Source organism: Maniola jurtina, chromosome 16 (assembly GCF_905333055.1).
Source record: "Maniola jurtina chromosome 16, ilManJurt1.1, whole genome shotgun sequence".
NCBI classification, from domain to species: domain Eukaryota; kingdom Metazoa; phylum Arthropoda; class Insecta; order Lepidoptera; family Nymphalidae; genus Maniola; species Maniola jurtina.
In genome coordinates, this window is record NC_060044.1 from 3,640,191 (window position 1) to 3,666,233 (window position 26,043).

A 26,043-nucleotide genomic window follows, 5' to 3' on the forward strand; every position below is an offset into this window, starting at 1 on the left:
CAAAAGGCGAGATTTTCTGCCTCTTTGCCTGGAACAATTATGTTTGACGTAGAACCAAACTACCCTACTAATTAATTTAATTTAATTATTATAGATTTTATGCAAGGAATGTCTTAGGTTAAGTTTTACTATTTAGAAGTTTTAGATTAAGCATGTTGAGTTAGCCTGTAAGTGAGTATACATTGATAGTCCTAAGTTTATATAAGTCGTCATAATTACTTTTCTTTGTATACCGTTGGCTTCCTATTAAATAAAATAAAATAAAATAAAATATTTTCGACAAATTTTATGTGCGACAATTATAAAATTCGTACATTCTCAGTTATACTTAACATGTTTTTTTAATGGAGCAAAATAATGGTAAACCTACTTACTTGTTACTTATGTAAAGTCTTACAGAAATTGATCTTTTTACCATACGACATACAGTTGGTACGAGAAAAAGATGTCAGAGAACCGAAAACTTGCAGGATAGCAAATTTTATTGATACATACATATTCGGTAAGTATCGGTATTACTTATAAATGAAGCAAAATCATTAAGGCAAGACGCTTAAAGTAATTAGTAACGTAAATCGTCAAAACCAAAAATCAAGACACCACTCGCCTAAAAAAATATTTTATGAAAAAGATTGTTACATTACTTTTAATTCCATTTTAATTAGTACCAGAGAAGCAGAAATGGATAAAAAAATACTGTAAATAACTAAGTAAGTAGCTGTTAAGTTATACTTATTAACTGAACTGTTACCGTACGTCATAATGAATTGCGTTAAAAAAATTATTATCATTATTTTTTTATGATGTGCGTTCGCGAGCGACAACTGGGTCTGAGAATTTTGATTCAAAGTCAGTTTAAATAATAAAACGCCGCGATTAAAATCCGTTATAGTTAATTTCAAGAGAAAATGTGAGCTGTTTATAGCTATTAATTGTAATTTACATAAAAATACAACGCGAGTAGTTACACGGTAAGTTTAACGGTAGTTTAAGCCTTATCTACGAGATCAATTACTTACTGTCGAATGATATTACAAGTTACAACAGCATAATCTAAGACTGAATACTTGCTGTTGTTACTTAACTGGTTTTAGTTTTTGGTATCGAATTCGTCCGGAGTTTGTTTGGTATAAAAAAATCCCTATGTTGTCTCTGGTGTGAAAAGTAGCCTAGATTTCTCCTTGTTTAATCTTTTATCAGCTCGCGAAAGTTGCATTAAAATAGATCCAGTCTTTGCGAAGATAAGTCCATAGAGACAAAAGCCATACAAATTGATGTTTTGTCGGCTCGATTACGTGTAAAATATTAGAATAAAACTCTCATCTTCATCATCATGATCAACCCGTCGCCGGTCTACTACGGAGTCTCCACTCAAAATGAGAAGGGTTTAAGACATATTCTATCACGCTGGCCCAGTGCGCATTGGCAGATGTCGTATACCTTTGAGAACATTACGGACAACTGCCATACATGCAGGTTTCTTCACGATGTTTGCCTTCAACGTTTACTAGCGATAAAACGTTACCCAGGGCTTAAAAGAAGGCAGTTATTTCACAATCACACACAATGACAAACACCGCAACTTCATTTACTTGTAAGTGTAACTATAGGATTGGCATTTATGTATTTTGATTTACTCAGCCTTAACGAGGCGACAAGCGGGCCAATGGAAATGAGAAAACGTTTAAAGCAAGTAAACTATAGCAGGTTACTTTCGAAACACGATATCATCTACATGACGCCCGTTGCACGAGCGTTTTGGTTTAATAGCGGCGCACCGCGGGGCCGGCGGCATCCGCATAGCAACAACTTTCAGACGCTCAATGAAAGTTGATCGCGGGTACGAGTGGCCGGGGAGCCGCTGTAAAGGCCTGGACGTTCACACAGCGCCTTCACCAGCGACAGCAGCACGGCAAGGCGTTACACGGAATAATATTAACCTATCCCATTAGCAGTCACCAACTTATTCGTTTCCCGAAAGGTTTATTACAATATCTAGTTTCTAATTCACCACCCACCGGATTTAATTCTAAATACCACCGGAGAGACCAATCCACTGCCGTTCGTCGTGAAGCAAATTGCCTAGACGCAATCGAGTCTTAAAAAGGGCCCATTTTGAAAAGAGTTGAAACAAATAATAATGAACAAAGAAAAGAATTCGGCCTGACGATGTCAACAAGACAAGACAACACAAAAAATGAAAATCGAGGAACGGCACTAAGGACATCACACTGCAGAGATGACACGCGCTTTTCCTCCTACGCGATTTTTGTTTGCAGTGTGACCAATTTCATACGGTACATAAAAAGAAAAATCCTGACTCACTCACTGACTGACTGACTCATCAACGCCCAGCCCAAACGCTTGGACCTAGAAAGCTGAAATTTTGCTGAATCATAAAATTTTAAACAAGGAATAAGGGCCGGTTTTCCGAAATTTCCAAGGCAGCAAAGCCGCGGACGGTTGCTAGTTATTTTATGCAGTTAATACATCGTCGCTACATAAAGTTGTAGTACAAGGATTACGTCATGTAGGCACGTTGGACTACGGTGTCATTAATTTATTGATAAATATTTTGGGTATGCTTACAGCGATGCCAAATCGCATACTGAGTCAGAGGTTACATAATTTACCAAATTCATTAAGACATGAATACATCTAGTTGTTAGTGCTGAGCAATTAGATTAGACTACAGAGCAACGTAAGTGCTCGTAAGGTTAGCGGCAATTTCAGCAAAATTTCGCATCGTATCGCGTTGTGTCTGCCCAAGCCTCAATATTTGGCACTCCCATCCCATTTAGGGCACGCGTTTTACGCTTCCAATTTATTGTGCGATACGGAAGAAAATTTCTGAGTCGCCATCAACTTGGGATGCCGTTTCGGAGTTTTGCGGAATGCAATGTACATTAAACTACATTACATTTAGCCTTCTTTACGATCTTTAATAAAATGTTTCTTTGGAAACTTTTGTGATCGGACGGTTTACTTGTAATTGAATTTTTATAATAATTTGGTATTTTTAAGGTTCCGTGCCTCAAAAGGAAAAACGGAACCCTTTGTTGTCTTTGTTGTCTGTCATGAAAAACTAATAGAGTACACTTATCGTTGACCTAGAATCATAAAATTTGGCAGGTCGGTAGGTCTTATAGCACAAGTAAAGGAAAAAATCCGAAACCCGTGAATTTGTGGACAAAAAAATTAAAACGTTTTCATGAAAAATTTAATTCACTAAATCACATACAGATGGCGCAGAGACCATTATTAACTTGCAGAGAGAGTTGCATAAAGGTGTTAGGTATATCTAGTACGAAGGTACAGAACCCTTCGTGTGCGAGTCCGACTCGTACCTGACCAGTTTTTTTCATTTAGGTAGGTAAGTAAAATTGAACCAAGCCTATTACAAATTGGAATTTTCATAAATTCATCCCAACCTGATGTGATTACATTGGCATATCCTAACCAAATTCCAAATTAAATCGGGCTCAGTCCGGAATCTGATGTTCCATAGTTACTCGTACGTACGTGTAAAATATTAAGTTAACTATATTAAGATCTTTACCAAATATGAAATTTTCGCCTGCAGACTGACCACACGGACACGAGGTAAGAAGAGGCGTAGAACTAACTAAAATTATAGAGCGTAGCCAATGGAATAGCACGACATAACTCCGAGACGTGAAGACCTCCCTGAGACGCAGTGGTGAGCGCTGTGGTGTTTTTTATTATTATTCAGATACAATAAAAATATAGGATACGCTTAGAAACAAAAGGCGACTACCACTATACAGTGATCTCTTCTTCTAGGCAACCCGGATATTTATTGATATGGGCTTGCGCTTGACGACAATGCTGATAAAAAGCAATGATGGGGGGTATAGGTTGAAACGCGCTTGCCTAGAAGATGCCTATTCACTCAGGCCTTAAGGTATTTAAATTATACTTGGCAGGAAACACGAACGCCGGAAGGGTTTCCACACCTTAGAGTTCGTATTAGAATGCTGAATGCGTGTAGTGATAAAAATTGTACGGTGGGACGTCACAGCTCACACTGCTCTCTTGACGTCTTCATCGCGCATTCTAATGACTTGCTACATACAGTAGGGTTAGTATAACATTTCTAATCTCACCAACGTTGACAGAAAACAGAAATCAAGCGTCGAAACTCGAAACACTTCAATGGACCTTCCTTATCTAACTTTATCTAATTTTAAAGTTCAAGTTCGTCATTACATTCATCAATCAGTCAGCCCGTTTGCGTCCACTGCTGGACATAGGCCTTCCCAAGAGCGCGCCACCACACACGGTCCTCCGCCTTTCTCCTCCACCCACTTGCCGCTACCTTCTTAAGGTCGTCGGTCCGGCGGTTTCTACATAAATTGCGAAATTAAAATCTGTGGTAACCTACTGAATTTTTGACTTTAAGTGACAGTTCTTTAGGTCCATTTTACTATCACGTTATTGATCAATGCTCGAATTATATCGTCGTTGGTGAGATGTAATATCTCATACTAAGCACACAGTTCCTTATATCACAAATGCCCTGCCGTGCCGTTTTCGTTTCACCCTTCATAATAATAAGAAGCTGTTTATTTATGGCCTGAGCAATTTTATTTTGTATCCTCCCACTTACCCTCTCGTTAGAGGAAATTACACACCGCGTCCTACATACACGCCTCCGCATGACAACGTTAACATGAATGTGAAGAGGCTAAAACCTTGCTAACTATCGCGCGAGAACTTCTAGTACCAAAGCTCAGCCTCCTTAGAAGTTTATTGGTCACTAGCTTATAACTTAGGTTTGAATTTTCAAAAATCCTATCTTAGCGGATGTCTATGTCATAATAGCTCTCTGAATGCCAAACAGCCCGATCCGTTCAGTGATTTGAGCTGTGCGTCAGTATATCTGTCAGTCAGTCACCTTTTCTTTTTATATATGTATTTAGATTCATTACAGTCGTTAGGAGTCGAGACAGAGGGCTGTGCAAAGGCAATTTTTATACCGGGAAAAGAACGCCATTTCTAAGGTTCATGCGAAAAAATCTAAATATTTCATGAAAAATAGGCAAATAGTTCAGTCAGTAGTCAGTCACTAGCTCATTGTCGATGTCGGTTAGTATGTAAGTTAATCTAAACGCAAAATCCGTGTGACTCGTCACGGGTTTCCTAGTAACTGGGTATCGGGAGCAATATCTTTGTTTTATTTAGGTAGATCCGGCATAACGATATCCGATGCAGTGCCAAAAGCGTGGGCGGCGAGAGAATCTGAACTAGTTTATACCACCACATGGAATCTTAGATGAACTTATCACATTATTGGGACATAGTTTATTATGTAAACTGATACGTGTAATGTTCTGTCTCTACGCCGCTCGCCTGTATGCACTGCACCCTAACAGTTCCGTTGACCCAAAATACCCATAATCCGTACGCCATACGCCCGTAATCCATACGCTATACTAATATTATAAATGCGAAAGTGTCTGTCTGTCTGTCAGCTGTCTTTTCACGGCCTAACAGTTTAACCGATTTTGATGAAATTTGGTACAGAGTTAGCTTGCATCCTGGGGACGGACCTAGGCTACTTTTTATCCCGAAAATCAAAGGGTTCCCACGAGATTGTTGAAAGCCCATCCGATTTATATGAAAGGTACAGAGGTAGCTTGCGTCCCGGAAATTGACCCAGGTAACTTTTATCCTGAAAAATCAAAGAGTTCCCACGGGATTATTAAAAGACTTAAATCCATGCGGACGAAGTCGTGGGCATCATCTAGTATAACATAAATCAGAATCCATATATCTCAAGCTATTTATTTCTGTATAGTCCCTAAACGGAATCCACGTGAATCTTCATTCTTGAAGTCTTTCATCCGTATCTCGTGCTACACGAGATTCAATGACGGTTATAAATTTCAGAATACAATATAGCGTTCCCAATCCCGCTCCCTACAGAATACAGTCCCGGATCGTAAATAAACATCAAGAAATGAAGTGATTTACTCAATTTACGGGTATTGTTAGGGTCACCACAAACTACTGACTTTTAAACCGCGGACTGATCGGGCTGTACCTACAATTCGTCGTCGTGGTCATCAACCAACAAAAGTCTACGGCTGCACATACTCGTATTAGGTATTATAGGTCTCTTGTAGGGACGTTCTTGCGCCAACGATGTCTTAGTCATTTTGTGCATCCTCTGTCAACCAATTACTTTATATCACGCTAATATTATAAAGGCAAAAGTTTGTGTGTATGTATGTATGTGTGTATGTGTGTGCTCTTTCACGCAAAAGCTACTGGACAGATTAGGCTGAAATTTGGAATGGAAACAAATAGGGTACTTTTTATGCCTATATCCACGCGAACGAAGTCGCGAACATATAAGAGTATATTGTAGTCATATAAGAAAGCTCACAGTCGTACAAACGTGCGTCGGTCTCTCAGAGTTAGAGCCTGTCCAGAAAGCGCGATTTGCGCGCGTGTCAACTCGCGCGTAAGCACTCGCGCGTTCTCGAGATACTAGAGCTACATACATCCCGTCCAGATGCCCTCGCGCGTTACCTCACACGCGCGTAAAACGCTTGCAATGAGCGGGACTCTCGACTCGCGCGTTTTACGCGCGTGTGCCGCGCATATCGAGATACTTCGGCGCCATTGCTGCGTCCAGTACTACGCGCGTGTCCGTGGCGAGTGGACGTATTCGGTTCAAAATGGAGCGTGATAACTTTGACACAGAACTTTTTATCGACGAAATTGAGAAAAGGGTAGCTATATGGGATATGGAATCATCAGATTATTCTAATAGAATCATTAAACGTAGGAACTGGGAAGAAATAGTAGAAATTTTTTGTGAAGCTGGTGATTCCGAGGAGAAAAAAAAAACTTTAGGTAAGTAAATAATACTTTATTAAATAATATTATTCCTTGCATAGATTTTACAGTAATAAGCTATATCATTTTATCTTGCCAAGGGAGTTTGTCTTCGTTAGCAAAATAATCAGCAAATCTATCTCTTACATTCAATGATCTCGCATTAGGCCTCACTGCCTCAGTGTTCAAATTAATCAGAGATGTTTCGTAGAGAGTGTGATCATACCTGTAGCCATCCCTTAACCTTACGTAGTTATGGAGAACACAACAAGCCTTAATGATGTTTTCTGCAAATTTTATGTCCACATTCAACGGTCTATGAAATATTCTCCATTTATTTACCAAGATGCCAAAGCAACATTCAATGTAGCGCCGGGCCCTGGATAAGCGATAGTTGAAAATTCTTTTTTTGGTTGTTAGAGATTTACCGCAATAAGGGCGCATTATATTTTCAGACAGACTAAACGCCTCATCTCCTACTATGACATGAGGTAAGGGGGTTGTATCTGTTTGCGATATTGGCTTTGGATCTGGGATATCTAAAGTTTTCTCGACAAGTTTTTTATATAAAATAGAGTCTTTAAAAATTGTGGAGTCATTACTTTTTCCATATGCGCCTATGTCCACTGCAATAAAACAATAATTTGCATCGCATACGGCCAACAAAACAGTTGAAAAATAACTCTTATAGTTATAAAAAAGAGATCCAGAATCGTTAGGTTTTATAATACGGATATGCTTGCCGTCAATGGCGCCGATGCAATTTGGAAAATTTGTGTATTTTTGAAATTGTTTCGAAATTTCTTCCCATTCAGCTTTCGTTGGTTCTCTCATTACTATATTTTGCAGTTTGTTCCATATGACGTAACAGGTTTTCTGTACTATTTCGATAACTGTAGACTTTCCTAATCTGTAGGCATAATGCAGGTCCGCAAAATAACATCCTGTAGCCAAATATCTGAAAAAAAAGTTACATAAGAATTATTATTTTATTCCAATCTTTTTATTGTTTACAGGTACTTTATTGCAGAAGAAGTGGAAAGGGTTGCGTGATGGCTTTGTAAGAGAAATGAAGAAGAAGAAAACCACACCGTCTGGATCAGGAGCCTCCAGCAAAGCCAAATATATTTATTTTGAACGTTTGATGTTCCTCGAAAGATCGACACGGAATAAAATAACTGAGAGTAATATCAACACCGCGTCTGTTGCAGTTGAAGAACAGGAGTTTTCGGGCGATGGGGAAGATGTAATGAGACCTCCACGTAGTCAGGCGAAAAAGAAGAAAAAACTAAATGCAGCCGACGAAGAATTTCTTTCCATCATAAAAACAAATTTAGCATCTGGAAATCAGCCACAGACATTAAACCAAACGGAGTCAGATGATGACAAACTATTTTGTTTGTCCTTACACAAAGAGCTTCTTAAAGTACCAGAGGAACACAGACTTCAAACAAAAATTGAATTAATGAAAGTACTTCAAGCTCAACAAGTACTGTGCCTTAAACCTGCAGCTGCTCGTTCCGACTACCAACCTTCGTCACAATATCATTACCAAACAGGAATGACTCAACGTGGACAGAGAGATTATTTTGGAGAAACAGGGTATACCGCAACAGACCCTTCAACATCTTTGTTTCCACCTGCAACCTTTTCGACTTACAATCGAGGTTATTGTACTGCTTCACGACCACCAATGACGTCTAGCTACAAAACCCCATCACCGGCATCTACACAAGATTCCAATGAATCTGAATTAATGGAACTTTACGATAATTAAATTCAATATTAAGTACCTACCTATATAAGAATGATTCCTAATTTTTGTTAATTTTGTTCAAATTCTTTATTTTTGTTAATTAGGTCTTAGTTTATACTTACTAAAGCTATAAAAAATATTACCTCAAAGTAATCACGAGTTTTTCTTCTGCAGAAACAGTATCCCGTACCACATAATTTTAACAAGGAGTCAAATCTTCTTTGATAATTTCTAGTAAATCATCAAACGATGCTACTGACATCCGAAAGTAGTTGAAAAACTTTTCACTATATTCTCTGAGTTTTGGGTATAAAGTTATAAACATACTATGCGTCATTCTGTCGCGTAGAATGGGATGCACGTTAAATCGTCGACTTTCTCTTCGTTTACGACGTCTCCATCGACGGTATGCAAGCCACAACAGAACCGCTTTATCCGAGTCCATGTTTATAACTGGCCTAAAGCCGTCTCATCACATGCGCGCGTGAAACGCGAGTGATTTCGCCGCATCTGGACGCAATACAAATCAAAACGCGCGAGTGGACACGCGCGCAAATCGCGCTTTCTGGACAGGCTCTTAGTCGTTGGCTTTTAAGCCTGACACTTAAAAGTGTGAACGCGCGCTTAGTGTGGTAAGAATAATTGTGTACCAATTTAACACTGTCGGGCTCACATCGGGGCGGCATAGAAGTTATGTTATCTAATAAAAGCATCAATGCAAGCACCCATCTGCGAGGGTTGGACGTAGAATTAGGCTCAATTTACACCGCCGCGGAATGGAATTGAAGTGACTTTTTGCAACGAAATTGTACATGGCATAGTGAACTTTATGTTAATTGTGTAACATACAAACTAAATAGGAAATAGAAATATAAAGTCTTTATTTGCATAAAAAACCGGCCAAGTGCGAGCCAGACTCGCGCACCGAAGGTTCTGTCTGGCGCGTCTTCCGGGGAATCCTCGAGAATTCCCCTAGCTACTGTCGGCGCCTTCTGTGGGATCTGCTGGAAGTGGCGCGAACGGGGAGTCGGTTGGGTCGGTCACAGCAGTGGGGTGCCAAACGTTTACTGGAATGCGCAAGAATACTGAGTTGGTTGTAGGCTCTTCTCAGACTTGGGCGCGTTTGGAACCCTCGTAGCTATAGTTTGAAGTTTACGTAATTAATTATTACCACTATATCATATTTCAAATCTAACAAATCAGACAAATAAAAGGTGTACAATAGTACCTATTTTGAATAAATGATTATGACTTTCACTTTACTCGAGCATTCCAGCGAATTTGCGCGCCTTCTCGCGTCATGAGGCGAAATTGACGCTTCCATTCCATTCCATTCCGCGGCAGTGTAAATTGAGCCTTAGGTTAAAGGTTGGGGAGGTCGATGCCGCGTTAAGCAGGTTTGGGGTCGAGGCTAGATGGAGCGATTAATTTAGCACAAAATAAACTTCCCGTCCTGTTATATATCATAAAATCGTTACTTTTTTTGACACAGTAGGTAGGTACCCTCGATTACAATCGTAGGGGTTTTCTGTAATTTGTATGTAAATCGATCTTTCTTTATTTTGACAAATTTCTCTAGTTGCTCTAGTGCAGTGGTCCAATTATAGATCGCGCACGGTAGAATTTTGGACTGCTAACGATGACGGCCGAATCTTGGACCGCTGAATATTTTTAAGCATATACCTAAATCTATGAATGAATGAAGTACTTTTACACATTTTGCATTATATAAATTATGATAGTACGCATTTTATGTATGCACATGATTATAACTTAGCGCGGGTGGGGCACTAATTTATAATAATATGTAGTGTTGATGAAGGTGGCAACTGTTCAGTTACCTGCAATTAAAGTCGAGTCTAACCGATTCACAACTTAACCCTTATCAAACGCAAGAGCAAAATCAGGTCAAAAGGATACAGGACAGCACCGATAGGTGGGTCAGTGTAGGGCCGTGTGCACTCAACAATGCAAATTTGTGTTACCGCCCAAGTCAGCTGGATGAGCAATGTCGATACTGCCTGGGTATTAACAACTTAGCAGAATCGCTGCTCTCCCTCTTTAATATGGGTACGTATTTTCTTAGCGAGTACTTTAACTTTTCCTATGATATAGTTTTATTTCCTTTTTAAATTCTTCTCTGGGAAGGTTTTGAAAAAAGACACTTTGATTAGCCTAGCTTTGTTGCTATTTTAATAAATAGTATTCATTTAAGCAATCTAGCAAGTTTGATACCTACTGGCTGTTAAACTGGAAGTTAGCATATTCGTAGGCAACCAGTAAGGGATTTTTGTTATTCAAACCGCGGCATTAACTGAAATTATTGTCAAAATGAACTTACACTAAATTCTTGAATTCCCCAATTTTTTTGTATTTTTAAGTGTCATCACATGCTCAAACTTTCCTGCTAGCTTAACAACAATTCAATTAAGTCATTTAAAATCCATAAGCTCTTTGCAAACTAGAAAATGCCCAGTAACTGTAACAATGCACACCCTGTATACTTGGACTGTAACACAAACACAGGAAAATGCCTATGCAGTTGTTCCAAAGGTGATAGGCTGGAAAATTGTATTAGGTACATACTGTAAGCAATAAGGCCACCATTGCATGCATAGTTTCAATTATTTATGTACTCTCTATCTTGTGTGAAATAAAGTATAAAGTGTAAACTCTGTATTTATATATAGCAACAATGGACCAAGTATTTTATTACATTACAAAGTGTTTTCGTTCAATGGAGAGTAAAAGAATAACAATGTAAACCAAACAAGCCTTAAACATTTTTACATTTTAAGGAGATTAACATTTAATAGAAGTTCATTTAAAAAAGTATATTCATTCATTCATGTTTAACAAGAGTGTCATATTATGTACAACTTACTAGTAGATGGGAAAGGAGATGAAAAGAAGGGCGCATTTACAAAGTGTGTGCATGTCATTTTACTGTTAGTTGTTAACAGTAATCACCCCTATACTTATGATTACCCCATATAAATGGGCATAGGGGTGATGTTTTGGTATCAGTCTAGAAACAATGCTAAACATTATCTATGGCTTATTGCAGTGTTATATTTGGAATCATTGTAAATAATAAATAATTTATTTATATATTATCCTAATAGCAGGTAAGACTAAATCATCATAATCTCAACCTATGGCCGGACACTACTGAGCACAGGTCTTGTCTCAGAGTGAGAAGGGTTTAGGGCTTAGGCTATAGTCAAATATGTTGGCCAAGTGCAGACTGACAGACTTCACAAATCTTGGAGAGAATTGAAGAAACAGAACAGAAACACTACAGAGAATTCTTAGGCAAGCAGATTTCTTCATGATGTTCTTCATTACCATTAAAGCAGGTGATGTTTAATTGTTGAAATAGCAAATGAAAAGAGATGAGTGCCCAGGATCGAACCCTGGATCTCCCAGATGGGACACCAAAATCTTAACCACTAAGCTATCACCACTCAAGCCAAGCACTAAGCTCAGCTAAATATATGCATGCTTCTTTTATACTTATCATAAAGGGGAAAGATTTGTTTGTTTGTAATTGATAACCTCCGAAAAACTAATTTTAATAATTATTTCAGTATAGAAAGCTATTTTATCCAGAAGTAGCATATACATAACAGACTATTAATATTATGAATGTATATCATTATGCTTTATGTACCTGTGATTTACCTTGTTATTGTCTCTTATTGCAAATTACCTTGAATGAATATATTTTCATAGAGACAGTTATCTGAAAAATGTGGTACATTATCTTATCATTTAGCTTTCTCAGAAGTGCTAATCATGTTTGTGGTAAAATTTCACATTGGTTAGGCTGAGATCTATAGAGCGTACTTTGACTTTGACTTAAGCTTCAGTTAAAACGAGACGGTTTTATGTTAGCAGTATAGTGCTGTCTCATTTTAACAGTGTCATTAGTCTAAGCAAAGTCAAAGTCAGCTCTATAGATCTCAATCTTAGTATTAAATAAAGGCTTTCACACAATCCTTATTCAATCAGATGCTGACACCACTCTGACTGAACTTAGTAGACGGCCAGAAGTGTAAGGCACAAGTAAGTGTGTGAGCTTTTAAAGTGACTTTGTATAGGTACTTCTTTCAATCAAGTAAATGTTGAAAACTCCACCACAAAGAATACAATATACTTAAAGCACACATATACACACTTTACTATAAGTTCAATCAGTGGAGCTGGCTTCGAGTCTGTATAATGTGCGAAAACCTTAAGTTGGTGTTAGGTTATCACTAAACTAGAAATTTTCTATTACACTAACATTTCTGAAAGGTTTTCAAAATCAAAATCATTTGTTCAAAGTAGGTACTATTGTACAACTTTTGTTTGTCAGATTTGTTACATTTGAAAAATGATTTTATGTTGATAATAATAATAAATTATGTAAGTTTTCTTAAGTAGATTAGATTTTAAACAGTAACCAAGTTTGCTGTGGGCTTTCTCTCGACCAGGGTGTTTAGAACCTTCATAGAAAGCGATGTAAATAAGTTTTATACTGAAGACATTACTTAACTACCTTACATTGACTACATCTTTAGAACTTGCTTAAAATAAATGAATTCAACCGAGTTTTGTATGTTCTTAGCTAACTTTGTTTATGTTTACACTGAAAACTTATGTTGCTATGGTATGTCTGTTATAGATAATGTTGAGTTTTTTGTTTTGCTTCATTTTCTTCTACAGTTTTGCATTGTAAATCTACAAATATGAAGGCAGTTTTATTTACTGCTCTATCACTCAAATACAATGCAGTTGCATGTTGCATACAACTAGAAGAAATGGAACTTTAGTCAGCAATGTGATAACGTACCCACATTTTTATGAACTTAAAGGGTAGTAACATGTGATAAGACGATAACAACATCTGATAGGTAGGTTTTAATTGAATTTATGATTGATAGGTTACTTACATTTGTTTTTGGCATTCTCGTCCATGAGCATATTGAAGTGGTGGTGGCGGTTCCACGCTGCCATTTTGCCTTCGTGCGGAGCCCCGAGAAGCACCAGGGCCGCCCCAGCGGGCCCAACTCCGTCTAGGGGCTCCAGTGTCCTCGAAACACTACAACTTTGTCACACACTCATAACCCAAGAAACATAATATCTAGCACTCTTTCACTGGCTCAAAGCGCCGTCGCATGGGACGGCGTTGTCATCGGCGCCAGCCCGCGCCGCACATGCCTGGCACTTCCGCTCACGCACTTGACGATGCACTCGCGGTAAACAAGCACGATCAACACGGCACCGCGCGGTGATTCACCTCGGCCTCGCCGCGCTCCGCACTGCAGCGGCCCTAGGCGACACCCAAACACTCGGCCGCGACCGCGTCACGTGTGCGGCTCCACCACCAACAACACTGCCTAGTGCCTCGGGACTCGCGCACCACAACAATTATTGCACTCGACCAAAAAATCTATTTCGGTTTATAAAAATGAATGAATGCAACCGAACGGACAGCGACGGGAGGGAGCAAGACGGACGACACGATTTCCCTTCTTCGATCCGATCCTTGCAGGCTCGAATCGAACTCGCGAGCCGCGAACAAAATAATAACAAATGTGCATGAGATGCTTGTTAAATTATGTGCACGTGGGTTGCGTCACAGGATCGAACTTACTTATTAACACTATACCGAATAAATTGTAACCATTTCAAAATCGTGACGGAATCTCTCTGTTCACTGCTGCAATAGCAAGCTTGTGAACAATTTCAAATTTTTATGAAATGCGAACTACACCATTATACACCAGTATCAAAAGCAATTGATTGATTACACGTTTCATTAGCGTTATTACAAAGTCATTAACTACACTATTTGTAAACAAAACACAGCCTGTGAAACATTCAGTAAAATAATAGTTTACAACAGAAATCGCGAACGCGTTGATCAAGCGCGACAAGTAGGACAAAACATGGCAGACTCGATGAAAAGCGCACGAAGTTTGTCTGTGGTCGTTTTTATTTTTAAAACGCTATGGCTGCCAGTACGTTCCATTTTAAAATGCTTTGGTTTTTATGAATTTACAAATGATTTATATAATATTTTGTAGAGCCAATAGTATCAAAATCAATAAATTTGGATTCGTAATTTACATAAATTTTTTAATTCAATTATGTGCAACATAGTATTTCATGTGAAAGAATTGCAAAGAGAAATAATTAGAAAATAAATTGCGTAAAATGAAATGGCCTTAGCGTGCACCATAGACAAAATAAGATATAATCTATAATAATGATACCATGTGTTTAAAAGTTTTCTTTTTTTGGTAGAAAATAGTTTGTAGTTAGTATTTAGTAAATTGTATGCAAGCAGCAAGGTAAAAACTATTAAATTAAAATATATGAAATGTACCTGCTATATTATATGTATTAGAGAAATAGAAAGATTTTCGAGTCAAATGAACTTTTACAAGTACTTTTGTATAGTCAAAATATTATTTACCACTAGTTCGGAATATGTTTCCTAACGAGAGGAGCCAGCAAGAAACTCAGTGGTTGCTCTTTCAAGAGATTTTGTTTATGCTCTGCATTGTAAAAAAGTTATTTCAGTGCCGCGCATTACTGAAGCGAGCTGCGAGTCAAATCCACACTCTTTTACCATTTACTTTACATAATCTTGGATTATGTTATATTGTACTTTTTAAGAGCATAATTTTTATAGATTTATTAAACTTGTGAAGGGCAAGTTTAAAGTTGATTCGTTATAAACGATTACACTTATTGCCACAAACGACTTTAGGCCTTTTAGGGTTCCGCACCTCAAAAGGAAAAACGCAACCCTTATAGCATCACTTTGTTGTCTTTCTGTCTGTCCGTCTGTTCGTCTGTCCTGTCTGTCAAGAAAATTTTGTAGGGTATTTTCTATTGACCCGGTTTCATAGCACAAGTAAAGCAAAAAATCTGAAAACCGTGAATTTGTGGTTAAATCACAAAAAAAAATGACGTGTTCATGAACAAATAATTAGTATTTATTATTTTCAAAACACGATAATTATACCAAGTGGGGTAGGTATCATAAGGGCTTTCCTGTACATTCTAAAACAGATTTTTATTTTCAACATGGAACCAAAAGCTTAATTTGCTATAATCCGCTAAACTAGACAAATCTGTATGGTGCAACATGCAGCACGTAATATGCACCAACCGCCCTCCCACTGCTAAACATACAGGAAAAGCCAGCCACCCAGCAAGCACCACTACCACGTAACACCACATAAATCCCCAAACCATTCGACACACGTTTCGTCCCGATACCGGAGCTTCCTCGGGAGATGTAGACCTTACAATGCCTAATTGTAAATACTTTTCCTTCATGCATTTTCCTGCATTTTTAGCAGTGGGAGGGCGTGACGGTGCATATTACATGCTGTAAGTTGCACCAAACAGATTTGTCTAGTTTAGCAGATTATAGCAAATTAAGCTTTTGGTTCCTTGTATATCATGGACTTCCGCAAAGTAACGCAAGTACAAGATTTGTATTTATTTTTATGCATCATAGTTTTTGATTTATAGTGTGAAATATTGGAAAAAATACCCGAGTAAGGAACCCTTAGTGTGCGAGTTCGATTCGCACTTGGCTGGTTTTTTATTTCTTAGGGTGGAGTACAGGAATCGCCACTCGCAAGCCTTTTTTGGTTTTTAATATATTTATTATGTAGATTACCGATTTTCTTGTAACTAAGACTTTTTTATCTTGCAAATTTTTTTAAAATAAAAAACTTACTTCTGTAACCACAAATACTAAAAATTCAAAAGCAATTTAATTTATTACCGAATATAATATTATGTGTACAAGAGTTGATGTATTTCTATAATAATATTTTTAGGAGCCTTTTTTGTTTTATTTTTTATTTTTCAATAAATTAAAATTATTTTGATCAGAGCCTTTACTTTTTCGCCAAAAAAAGAAATCCGCTCTACAGAATCGAGCAAATTGGTCCAGCGCAATTATTGCTAAACACATAGGTAGACCTCCTTGCAACGCATGGAGTTGGCAAATTAGCTTTTTGGGTAGTAGGAGAACTGTGCGGCCCTACCGCAGCCTGCCAATCTGCTGGGGTCCACTGTGAAATTTGGCAGTAGCACTGCAAACGTGTCCCTGATCTGGCTTTGAGAGGTCGCTCGAGGTCGCACAGTGATGCACTTTTATATTCTTAAGATACAAAGTCATCCGAATATGACCTGGGGCACCCTAAAAAAGTGAAGAATTTTCTTGGATTCCCATTTCTCTTTATGAGTGAGTAAGATAGAGTACAGCTTGGATACTGACGGTAGCGAATTTCCTCAATATTTTTTAAGTAATCATATTCGGGACCAATATGCTTTTGATCATGCTCATTATGCACTTATTTTTGTAAGTACGAAATTCGATTGTGAACACGTACGAAAAGGCATGAATGTTTCCAATTCTGCTAATATTATGAGAGCGTTCGCACTGGATGCGAGTAAATGGTATACGAAAAACTTCATCTATTGTTGTGATCACTCCCACCTAGTATTTGAAAGGTCGGGGCTCAGGATTGCTAGTGCCCTCTCGTGCGAGTTTGCATGACCGAATGTCATACGACAATGTAGTTATTTAAGACAGCACGGCCTTTGACAGACTGAATAAAATTAGCCTTGGAAAATAGTAGTTTTTAAAATATGTATTAGGTAACACTATTACACTCTACCAATCATAGCCAACAATATTGAGAGTGTGACGTCACGACGCCCATCGCCATTACGGAAAAAAAATTAGGAAACCTATTTGTATTTACTATTTTCCAAGTACAAATTGAAAATAATCCACTGTTTTCTGCGTTTAAATGGTTGCAATAATTATTGCAACTGTACAAATACTGGCAAATAACTTTGAGAAGTTTTCATAGTTTTACTGGTTAACTTGTCACTTGTACATTTTAAAAAAAATCATGCCTAAACGTGGAGGAAGATTGAGGAATTGGAAGCCAAATGAGCACTTTGGTAAGTATTTACCACTTTTTTTATCTAAAAGATGTTTAATAAAGAATTTTGAGAGAAATTCGACTAAGAGTGGTAGGGAAAATTCCATTAGGTTGAAGTCCTGTTCCACACTCAACTTTGCATTAAGTTCATAGTTGTTTTGTAATATTGTTTCGATTTACAGAACATGACGACCGTGCACACTCTAACAACACCAGGCGAGTCAGCTTTAAACCTGGTACAAATAAAGGAAAAAGCAAATTCCGTTCGTGGAATGACGCTCACGCATCGCAATTATTGTTGGATGGAGACATTGATATGGGGGCATCTGGAGGTCAAGGACCTAACAGGAAAGGCTTTAGAGCTAGAGGAGGAAGACTAGGATCTCCTGCACCACGGCCGGCTGCCAGAAAGAAGTTCATGCCTGGGTTACTACCATGGTATCAAATAATAATACCATATGGAGCTAAACATGATAAAGAAGTAATTTTAAGAGTACTATTGAGCCACATATCTCCAGATGTGTTTATACCTCATTACTACAAAATAAATGGCAATGCAGCTGTATTCTACGTTGATGATGCAAAAATAGCAGAAAAGCTGTTTAATGCTGATAGAAAGATTGTTATGTCAGATGGGTTTAAACTGGTTGTGATTGTTCGCAACTCTGTGCCAAATGTGACCATTGATGCAGATATGAAAGAGAAGATGAAGCTTGCGATGGCTAAGAGGTACAATGCTGCGACTAAGGCTTTGGATTTGACAAAGTTTCATGCTGATCCAGGTAAAAATATTGCATAATGCATACTGTTTTAGTTGTATTTCAAGCATTCAATAAAAATCTCCATATAATAATGTTAAGTTATAGATTTACCTTTCTGCACAACAAGAACTTTCAATCTTCAAATTGTTTTCAGTCCAGTATCCATCTTAACCTAACTTTAGTATATATTGACTAAAAGAATTAACTGTTTTTAATAAATCTGATTCCGTAGGTTTAGACTTTATTGTTACAGCTGCTTCACCCAAAAAATAGATTTTGTCAGGAGGTATAATAAATCTATTGTTATTACACATTTAAAAAAATTACTATACATTTGCTTATTTTTTGTTACAGATTTATGTGACATATTCTGTGCCCTATTCCGTCCAATGATAATGTTGGCCGCAATAGACATAATTGCTGAGAACATTCCAGACCTTGAAGCTCTAAACCTGAATGACAATAAGCTACATGGCATCGAACATCTGAAGGCCCTTTGCGTCAAGTTAAAAAACCTAAAAATACTGTACTTAGGTGACAATAGGGTAAGGTGGCCTAGTAACATGCCAAATTTTTTCATTATGATCATCATTATCAGCCGATAGACGTCCACATGTGTACATATTTCTTGTAGGGACTTCTACATGACACGGACAAGGGAGGTTGAGGTGGAGTTGCTTTATGTCACCTTTTTGTACATCTAGTGCGGGTCCTCCAATGCCAATGTGGACTAAAATCCACTGTGTATTGATGCACCTTGGAACACTAGTTCCATTTGTTACGAGAATTCCCCCATACTTTTGCGTGGTCCTGTGTGTTGATGTCCTCGGCTATTCACGGAATGGCCATGTCATTCTATATGTTCATGGAACTTTTATTTCCAGCTTCAAGCAATCTATTTTGACAAAAAAGTACCAAATACATACTTCCAGTAAAACCAACAAAAAGTACCAAAAGTAGAAAACTGCCACATCCCTTCCAGGTTAGCCTGCTTCCATTTTAGACTGCATCATCGTCACTTACCACTTAGGTGCGATTGCAGTCAAAGGCTAACTTTTATCTTAAAAAAAAAGTATTATCACATGCAGCAGAGTTAGTAGGCTAAAAAAGCCATGATAGAACTGTCCTGTAGACAAAGCCAGGGATTGCCCTATGAGAAGAGTTTCTTGATGGAGTGACCTTCTCCCAACCCTTAACACACTCATATAATCTGATTATAGTCCACATAAATGACTGATTGCAGATGGCCTGGAAATATTTAAAAAAACAGTAGGTTGTAAAACTTATCAAGTTCAACCTCTTTTCAGATACCATACCTGGGATCAATGGAGCCACTCAAGCCCCTCCCCCTTGTGGAATTGTATCTCAAAGGAAACCCACTGGTGAACAGGTTCAGTGACCATGACATTTACGTGAGGTAATGTTATTTCCGACCACATTTGTGCAGTGATGATGCAAGGGAGAATCCAAGGGTTAGCCCTAAATAGTGGGTACTGACTAATGAGATAGTGGAGTCGATTCTGATGTTCTTCTCTAAACTGAACTGAGAGTATCTGCATTTTTTCTTTTTAATATTGCTAAAAAAGGGCGCAAAAAATTATAAGTTCAAGACTGTCACCTAAAGTCATGAGGTTTTTTTTTTTCTCTCGTCTGGCTTTACACTGATTAGCCAATGTCAAGATTTTTTATTCTGAAGGTGCGATTTCGCCCCCGGTCGGTAATGCTTGGTAAATAATGGGTGTGATTAAGTTACTTTAGGGCCGATTTTTCAATCGTCAAATAACTTATATCTATCCGCGGATTAAATTTGACGTATTGACAAATTTCCTATACAAAAACTGTCAATCCTTTATAATTATTCTTCAGGTAAAAGTTATGTGACGTTTAAAAAATCGGCCCTTAGTCAGTTTTTCTTTTACTGTTGGAAAATAAAAATATATTACGAAGTAGCCAATCCAGGTTTTCACATTGAAACATTTTGATGGTTAATTTGCAGATGCTAATACAAATATTTTTATTATCCGATCCAAAATCTAATAGGATTGCGCTGACACTTGACAGCTACTTTTTTACTCTACTAACACCTGGGGATGCCCTGCACATCCGCGCATCCCCCGCACTCACCCGGTGCGGGATAGCGCGGGTGAGCGGGATGACCCTCTGCCTCGACTCCGATTGCCATCTCGAACTGTCGCGTATACCTAACTGCGCGGAATCTTATTTTTGAATGGCGCGAAAATATCTTAGCTAATATTGCACCATATTGCACCATTTGGTTGTGTCCATGCGCCATATTTTGTAAGCGCGAATTATGGGCGAGATAGCACAAGTCTGTTGTTCTTGTGTTCAAAATCTTAACGTCAAGCGATAAGGTCTGTATTTCATTGGTGGACCACTTTCTCTGCGCTGTACTTTGCGGCTTTGAAGGCGCCCTAATGTTGAATAAAGGGAATGTACACCAGTTACCAATGAAATACAAACTTTATCGCTTGTCGTTAAGATTTTCTGCACAAACTATGTAATTTTGCCGATGAGACAATAATAGTATAGTACCGTAATCACTTATTATGATTACAATATTGGCTACATTAAAAGTTGTGAAGTCAGTAGGATTTAGTAGCTGTCAAAGTTATCGTATTTGATTGGTCTGGTGCAGCTGCGCGCCATAAAACTAAATTGAATTGAATCCTATTGGAATTTGGATGGGATAATACTGTGTGAGTTTCAGAGCTATATCTTCCCATGTTTGTCCAGTGACGTCAGGAAGAAGTTCCCCAAATTGGTGAGACTGGTAAGTAAGAAATATAGAAGAATAAACTGACTGACTGACATAAACCTGTAGCACAAACTGCTGGGCCTAGAAAGAGATATTGCATGTAGGTCATTATAATGAAGACCCTTCGATCAAGTTTTATAATATTATTCAATTAATATTAATATCATCATCATGATCGACCTATCACCGGCTCACTACTGAGCACAGGTCTCCTCAGAATAAGAAGGGGTTGACCATGGTCTACCACACTGCCCAAGTGCAGATTAGCATTTTATATTTCCTTCAGAACATTATAGTACTCTGGCAATATATTGAACATTCACCTGGTAAGTAACTATGGTGGGAAAGGGAAAAAAAAATGGAATACAATTTATTACACAGATGAATTTTATTATTGTCGAACCAAAACCCCAGTACAAAGAGCCACTGAGAAGAGAAGAGGAAGAAAACTGATTTTTGACTCATTGTGTAGGACGGCGTGGACCTTCCCCCGGCGATCGGCTTCGACGTGTCCGACGAAGTCAGCCTGCCTTCCAACAGACAGTGGTTCCTCATAGATCAGGCCGGCCAGACCTTAGTCCGGGACTTCCTCACGCAATACTTCGCGATATATGACTCGGACTCCAGGCAGCCATTGCTTGAGGCGTACGATGAAACTGCTATGTTATCTATGGCGGCATCGTACCTCACTGGCGATTGCAGAAATACTCCTGAAAACAGGTAAGTTTTATTTCATATCCCATAAATCCATGTCCTACACTTCTAGACTTACTAATATTAAGTGCTTCCCTGCCCACTTTTTTTATTTATTACAACTTTCTGGTTCAAATAAAAAAAAAATTATAAAGAAGAAAGATTTTTTTGTTTCCAATTGATGAATTGTGCAACTATTGAGTCGATTTTTATAATTCTTTCATCATGAGGTACTCACAATATTGCTGGTTGTGCTAATTTAATTTATTCGAAATTGCAATTGACAAGAAAGAGTGATTATTATTTTTAGGGTGATATTCAGCCTAGCTGAGTTTAAAACAAAATATTTTCTGTCCTTATCCCTCGCTACGTGGGATCGGCACCACATCAGCCTTCTTCCACTCACTTCTGTCATCTGTCAGCACACTTTTACACTCATATCCTCTTTCATGCTACCCACCCACCTTTTCTTTAGCCTTCCACTCTTTCTCCTTTCACATCTGTACTAATAAATAAAATTGGAGTGTCTGTCTGTAATTTCGAAATAACTACCGCATATTAAGGTCATATGGTTATTTGAACGATACTATAACTGAATCACACGTTTTTAAAATTTTTGCCTGTCTGTCTCTCTGCCTGTCTGTCTGTCTGTCTGTCTGTCTGTCTGTCTGTCTGTTTGAAAAGGCTAATCTTGGGAACGGCTGAACCGATTTTGACGGGATTTTCACAGACAAGTAGAGAATTGACCAGGGAGTAACATAGGCTACTTTTTTATCCGACTTTCAAAAAGGGAGTTGTGTTTTTCTACCTGTGTACACCGAAATCTCCGAGATTTCTGAACCGATTTGCGTCATTTCTTTTTTAATCGATAGAGGAACTTTGCGACATTGTTTCATAAAAAATTTGGAGTCCAACTCCTCAATCCTGATGCTGCAGGGGATCTGACCAATCCACGCGGGCGAAGCTGCGGGCATCAGCTAGTGCTTAATATATAATAAGGATAAGTTCATTATAAAGACTTGAAATGCAGTTTTTTTTATTGCAGACTAAACGCGTACATATCAAAAAGTCGAAACATACTGAGGATTACGGAAAGGGAATCCAGACGACGACACTTGAAGATCGGCAGACTGCAAGTAGTTTCTTTCCTGTCAGATTTGCCGAAAACTAAACATGACCTGTTGGGATTCGCTGTCGATTTACCAGTGTTTACAGTAAGTTGGAAATCTAAATGTATAAAAAGAAAAGCTGCTGACTGAATGACTGACTGATCTGTCAATGCGCAGCTCAAACTACAGGACGGATCGAGCTTAAATTTGGATACAGATAGCTATTAGGATGTAGACATCTGCTAAGAACGGTGTCGTTATTTGAGTTTGAACTGTGCGTTGATGGATCATTCAGTGAGTCTTTTCCTAAAGTCCTTTAAAAGCCTTTATAACTATATCCGTAAGTTAAACTTGCGAGTGTCCCTTGTGATAACTTATAAGTAGTGTTAGGGTCTTCAGTAATTTATCACCATTCCATCCATCATTATGTTCAAATTCAACAATTGCCAATCGAAAATTGTAAAATGGTAACTATTTTGAATAAATGATTTGACTTTGACTATGAAAAGTCTAACTAGATGGCGCTAGTTGTTTTTTAGGTTGCATGAACGTTATATTTACTTGACTTTTTCTGTCCACAGCCTGGTTTGATAGTTGTAACTATGAATGGAGTATACAGAGAGACAAACGTCACCGGTAACCCGACGAGGGCGTTCCACCGAACGTTTGTGATCGTACCTAACAGCAACGGTGGATTTTCCATCACTAATGATATGCTGTTTGTTACCAACACCACCCGAGAACAGGTAAGATTCAGCTAAAATTTTCAAGCAGATTTATTCTAACCTAGCTTTCTTTGTGAGTTATCCTTTTTAACCCCCGACCCAAAAAGAGGGGTGTTATAAGTTTGACGTCTGTATCTGTGTATCTGTGTGTCTGTATATCTGTGTATCTGTCTGTGGCATCGTAGCGCCTAAACGAATGAACCGATTTTAATTTAGTTTTTTTTTGTTTGTAAGGTGGTTTGATCGAGAGTGTTCTTAGCTATAATCCAAAAAAATTGGTTCAGCCATTTAAAAGTTATCAGCTCTTTTCTAGTTTTCTTGTAGAAAAGAAGGTTAACTAACCGTTAGGTTCATAATATTATGTCAATTGACAAATGTCAAGCTGTCGACGTTGCCTAGATACATAATTATTTATTTGAAAATGATGTTTTGGAAAACTCAGATACTTTGGATAGCTATAATCCTAGAAAATCAGTTCAGCCGTTTGAAAGTTATCAGGTCTTTTCTAGTTACTGTAACCTTCGCTTGTCGGGGGTGTTATAAATTTTTAATTTACACTTGTATCTATTTATGTCTCTCAAAATTTCTCTCTTTGCGAAGAAATTCTGGGATAGATAATTCTTTATGCAGCAGAAAACATTACATTACAACAAAACAAAACAAGTAGAAAACTGAAGTATGTAAAGGCGGTATCACTAAAAGTTTCGCTTACACACACACAAACAACAGTTCAATAATAGCCCTTTCCGGCCCTTTTTCAATGCCAAACATGAAGTGAGTTTTCTGTTGATCAATCTTTTTCATCTGCAGGAGGACAAAGCATTCTCATCAGGCACTCCCGACCAACCTGTAGTCCACCAGCCAGCACAAGTAGTCCAAGCGCCAGTGGCCGCAACACCAGCACTACACGACGAAAACCAACGCATGATGTTGAACATGCTTGGACAGCAGACAGGCATGAACGAGCACTGGAGCATCAAGTGAGTAGTTCACTGTCTCTTAGCCTACATCACTCAAGCGCAAGTAGTCCAAGCGCCAGTGGTCGCTTCGTTTCAAGAGTTCAACTAAAGTACTGCTTAAAAGGTTAACCCTTTGGCGTTTGTGTTACCTCCCACTTATAGGATTTGAGTACAAGGCAAGAGTGAACCTTGCCTTGAAGAGTGCACCTTCTAGGTAATTGTGCCATGCCAAGTCATGATTGTCATCGAGATTCAAGAGCAAGCTAAATTTAGTTACTGAGTAGTAATATATACTAAAAATATTTTGTTTGTTTGGTTTTTTTGTAATCTATAAAATCTCAAACTACTGAACCGGTTTTAATAATTCTTTCGCTATTAGAAAGTTACAGTAACAGTCTAAATAATATTATGTTTATATAAAACTTCTTATAGGTATTTCAAATTTCATCTGAGCAAAGTCAGGTGGGCCAGCTCGTTTTATATTAAATGGAATTTTATAATTTTTATTATTCTCTATCTTAGATATTAGTTGGAGAATATGATTAAAAATAACAATTGCAATATTTTAAGCTAATGGTTTAATATAAATAAATAAATAAACGTTTATTTAGCTGCACAAAAACACAATAAGGAATAAGAATTAAAAAAAATACAATTGGTAATTGTAATATCTTATTATTATTTTTACTATCATCCATTTCTCCATTACAGTTGTCTACAAGAAACCGGTTGGGACTACCAACGTGCGTTGTTCATCTTCAACCAACTTCATTCAGAAGGCAAAATACCTCCTGAGGCTTTCGTCAAATGAACCGGTTGCTGCTCCCAGTGGCTGTGCCATTTTTGGGTTCTGCACCTGAAAAGGGAAAACACAATCCTTACTGTGTATATATAGACAGTTCTTTGTTACTCAAAACCAAGAGTGAATGAAGAAAGAACGAAGATAGAAGAATGAACTGTTGTAGTGTGTTATAAAAAAAAATCTGCCAAAAAAATTACTGGCAATGAATTTATAGTTTTTGACTATGTAAATAGTAATTGCACAAAAAAAAAACGTTTTTTTTTATTGTTTAGTGAAAATAATACTAACATTACCTTATGGTTAAAATTAACACTAAAAAAGTTAAATAAAATTAAAACAGGAAATGTTATAAATACGCTAATACTTTTATTACACGTGATAGTGTTTTTATGAAAAGTTTTAATTTAAATAGTTTGTGCCTGATTAAAAAAAAGTTCATTGGATATAATAAAGAAACAAATCGAAAAGAGTGGCGTGAATCATTCGCTCTCACTTACGCATTATTCTTGTGTAGTATGTGTGAATAAGTCGGAATGATTAGCACTGCTTCGTTTTGATTCGTATCTTTACTGGCATGTGTTATAGATTTTTTTATACGAAGTTAAGTAATATTAAAAAAAGTAATA

The 26,043-nt window shown here is 37.8% G+C and overlaps 2 protein-coding genes and 1 long non-coding RNA gene across 5 annotated transcripts in view; 1 reads left to right on the forward strand and 2 right to left on the reverse strand.

Annotated features, from left to right (window-relative positions):
* The window catches only part of LOC123873157 (serine/threonine-protein kinase minibrain-like), a 262,872-nt gene extending 248,869 nt beyond the window's left edge, over nucleotides 1–14,003 (reverse strand). For all 3 annotated transcript variants that reach the window (XR_006797615.1, XM_045917874.1, XM_045917871.1), the window contains exon 1: nucleotides 13,561–14,003. Coding sequence is in view for 2 of the 3 variants with exons in the window: in XM_045917874.1 (XP_045773830.1) it covers nucleotides 13,561–13,624 (64 nt within the window). In the remaining variant the exon portion in view is untranslated. The remainder of the gene's footprint in view (nucleotides 1–13,560) is intronic.
* LOC123873165 lies at nucleotides 7,684–8,824 on the reverse strand. The gene is made up of 2 exons (XR_006797620.1): nucleotides 8,767–8,824; nucleotides 7,684–7,825 (listed from the first exon to the last, which is right to left on the reverse strand). It is a non-coding gene; the product is annotated as an uncharacterized LOC123873165 (long non-coding RNA).
* Nucleotides 14,004–17,350: 3,347 nt separating the features above from the next.
* Nucleotides 17,351–25,988, forward strand: LOC123873156 (nuclear RNA export factor 1). Its single transcript, XM_045917870.1, has 10 exons — nucleotides 17,351–17,611; nucleotides 17,775–18,374; nucleotides 18,708–18,898; nucleotides 19,661–19,770; nucleotides 21,108–21,144; nucleotides 21,602–21,849; nucleotides 22,868–23,036; nucleotides 23,513–23,677; nucleotides 24,467–24,636; nucleotides 25,327–25,988. Exons 1-10 carry the CDS (start codon nucleotides 17,560–17,562, stop codon nucleotides 25,424–25,426), a joined length of 1,842 nt encoding a protein of 613 aa, XP_045773826.1. The 5' UTR covers nucleotides 17,351–17,559; the 3' UTR covers nucleotides 25,427–25,988.
* Nucleotides 25,989–26,043: the final 55 nt, after the last annotated feature.

What these genes read in the sequence shown, in the direction of transcription:
- LOC123873156 (XM_045917870.1), top strand. Translation starts at nt 17,560, where the DNA reads ATGCCTAAACGTGGAGGAAGATTGAGGAATTGGAAGCCAAATGAGCAC. An exon ending in AAAGTTTCATGCTGATCCAG is followed by an intron (nt 18,375 to 18,707) that starts GTAAAAATATTG and finishes TTTTTGTTACAG; the next exon opens with ATTTATGTGACATATTCTGT. An exon ending in GACCATGACATTTACGTGAG is followed by an intron (nt 19,771 to 21,107) that starts GTAATGTTATTT and finishes ATGTTTGTCCAG; the next exon opens with TGACGTCAGGAAGAAGTTCC.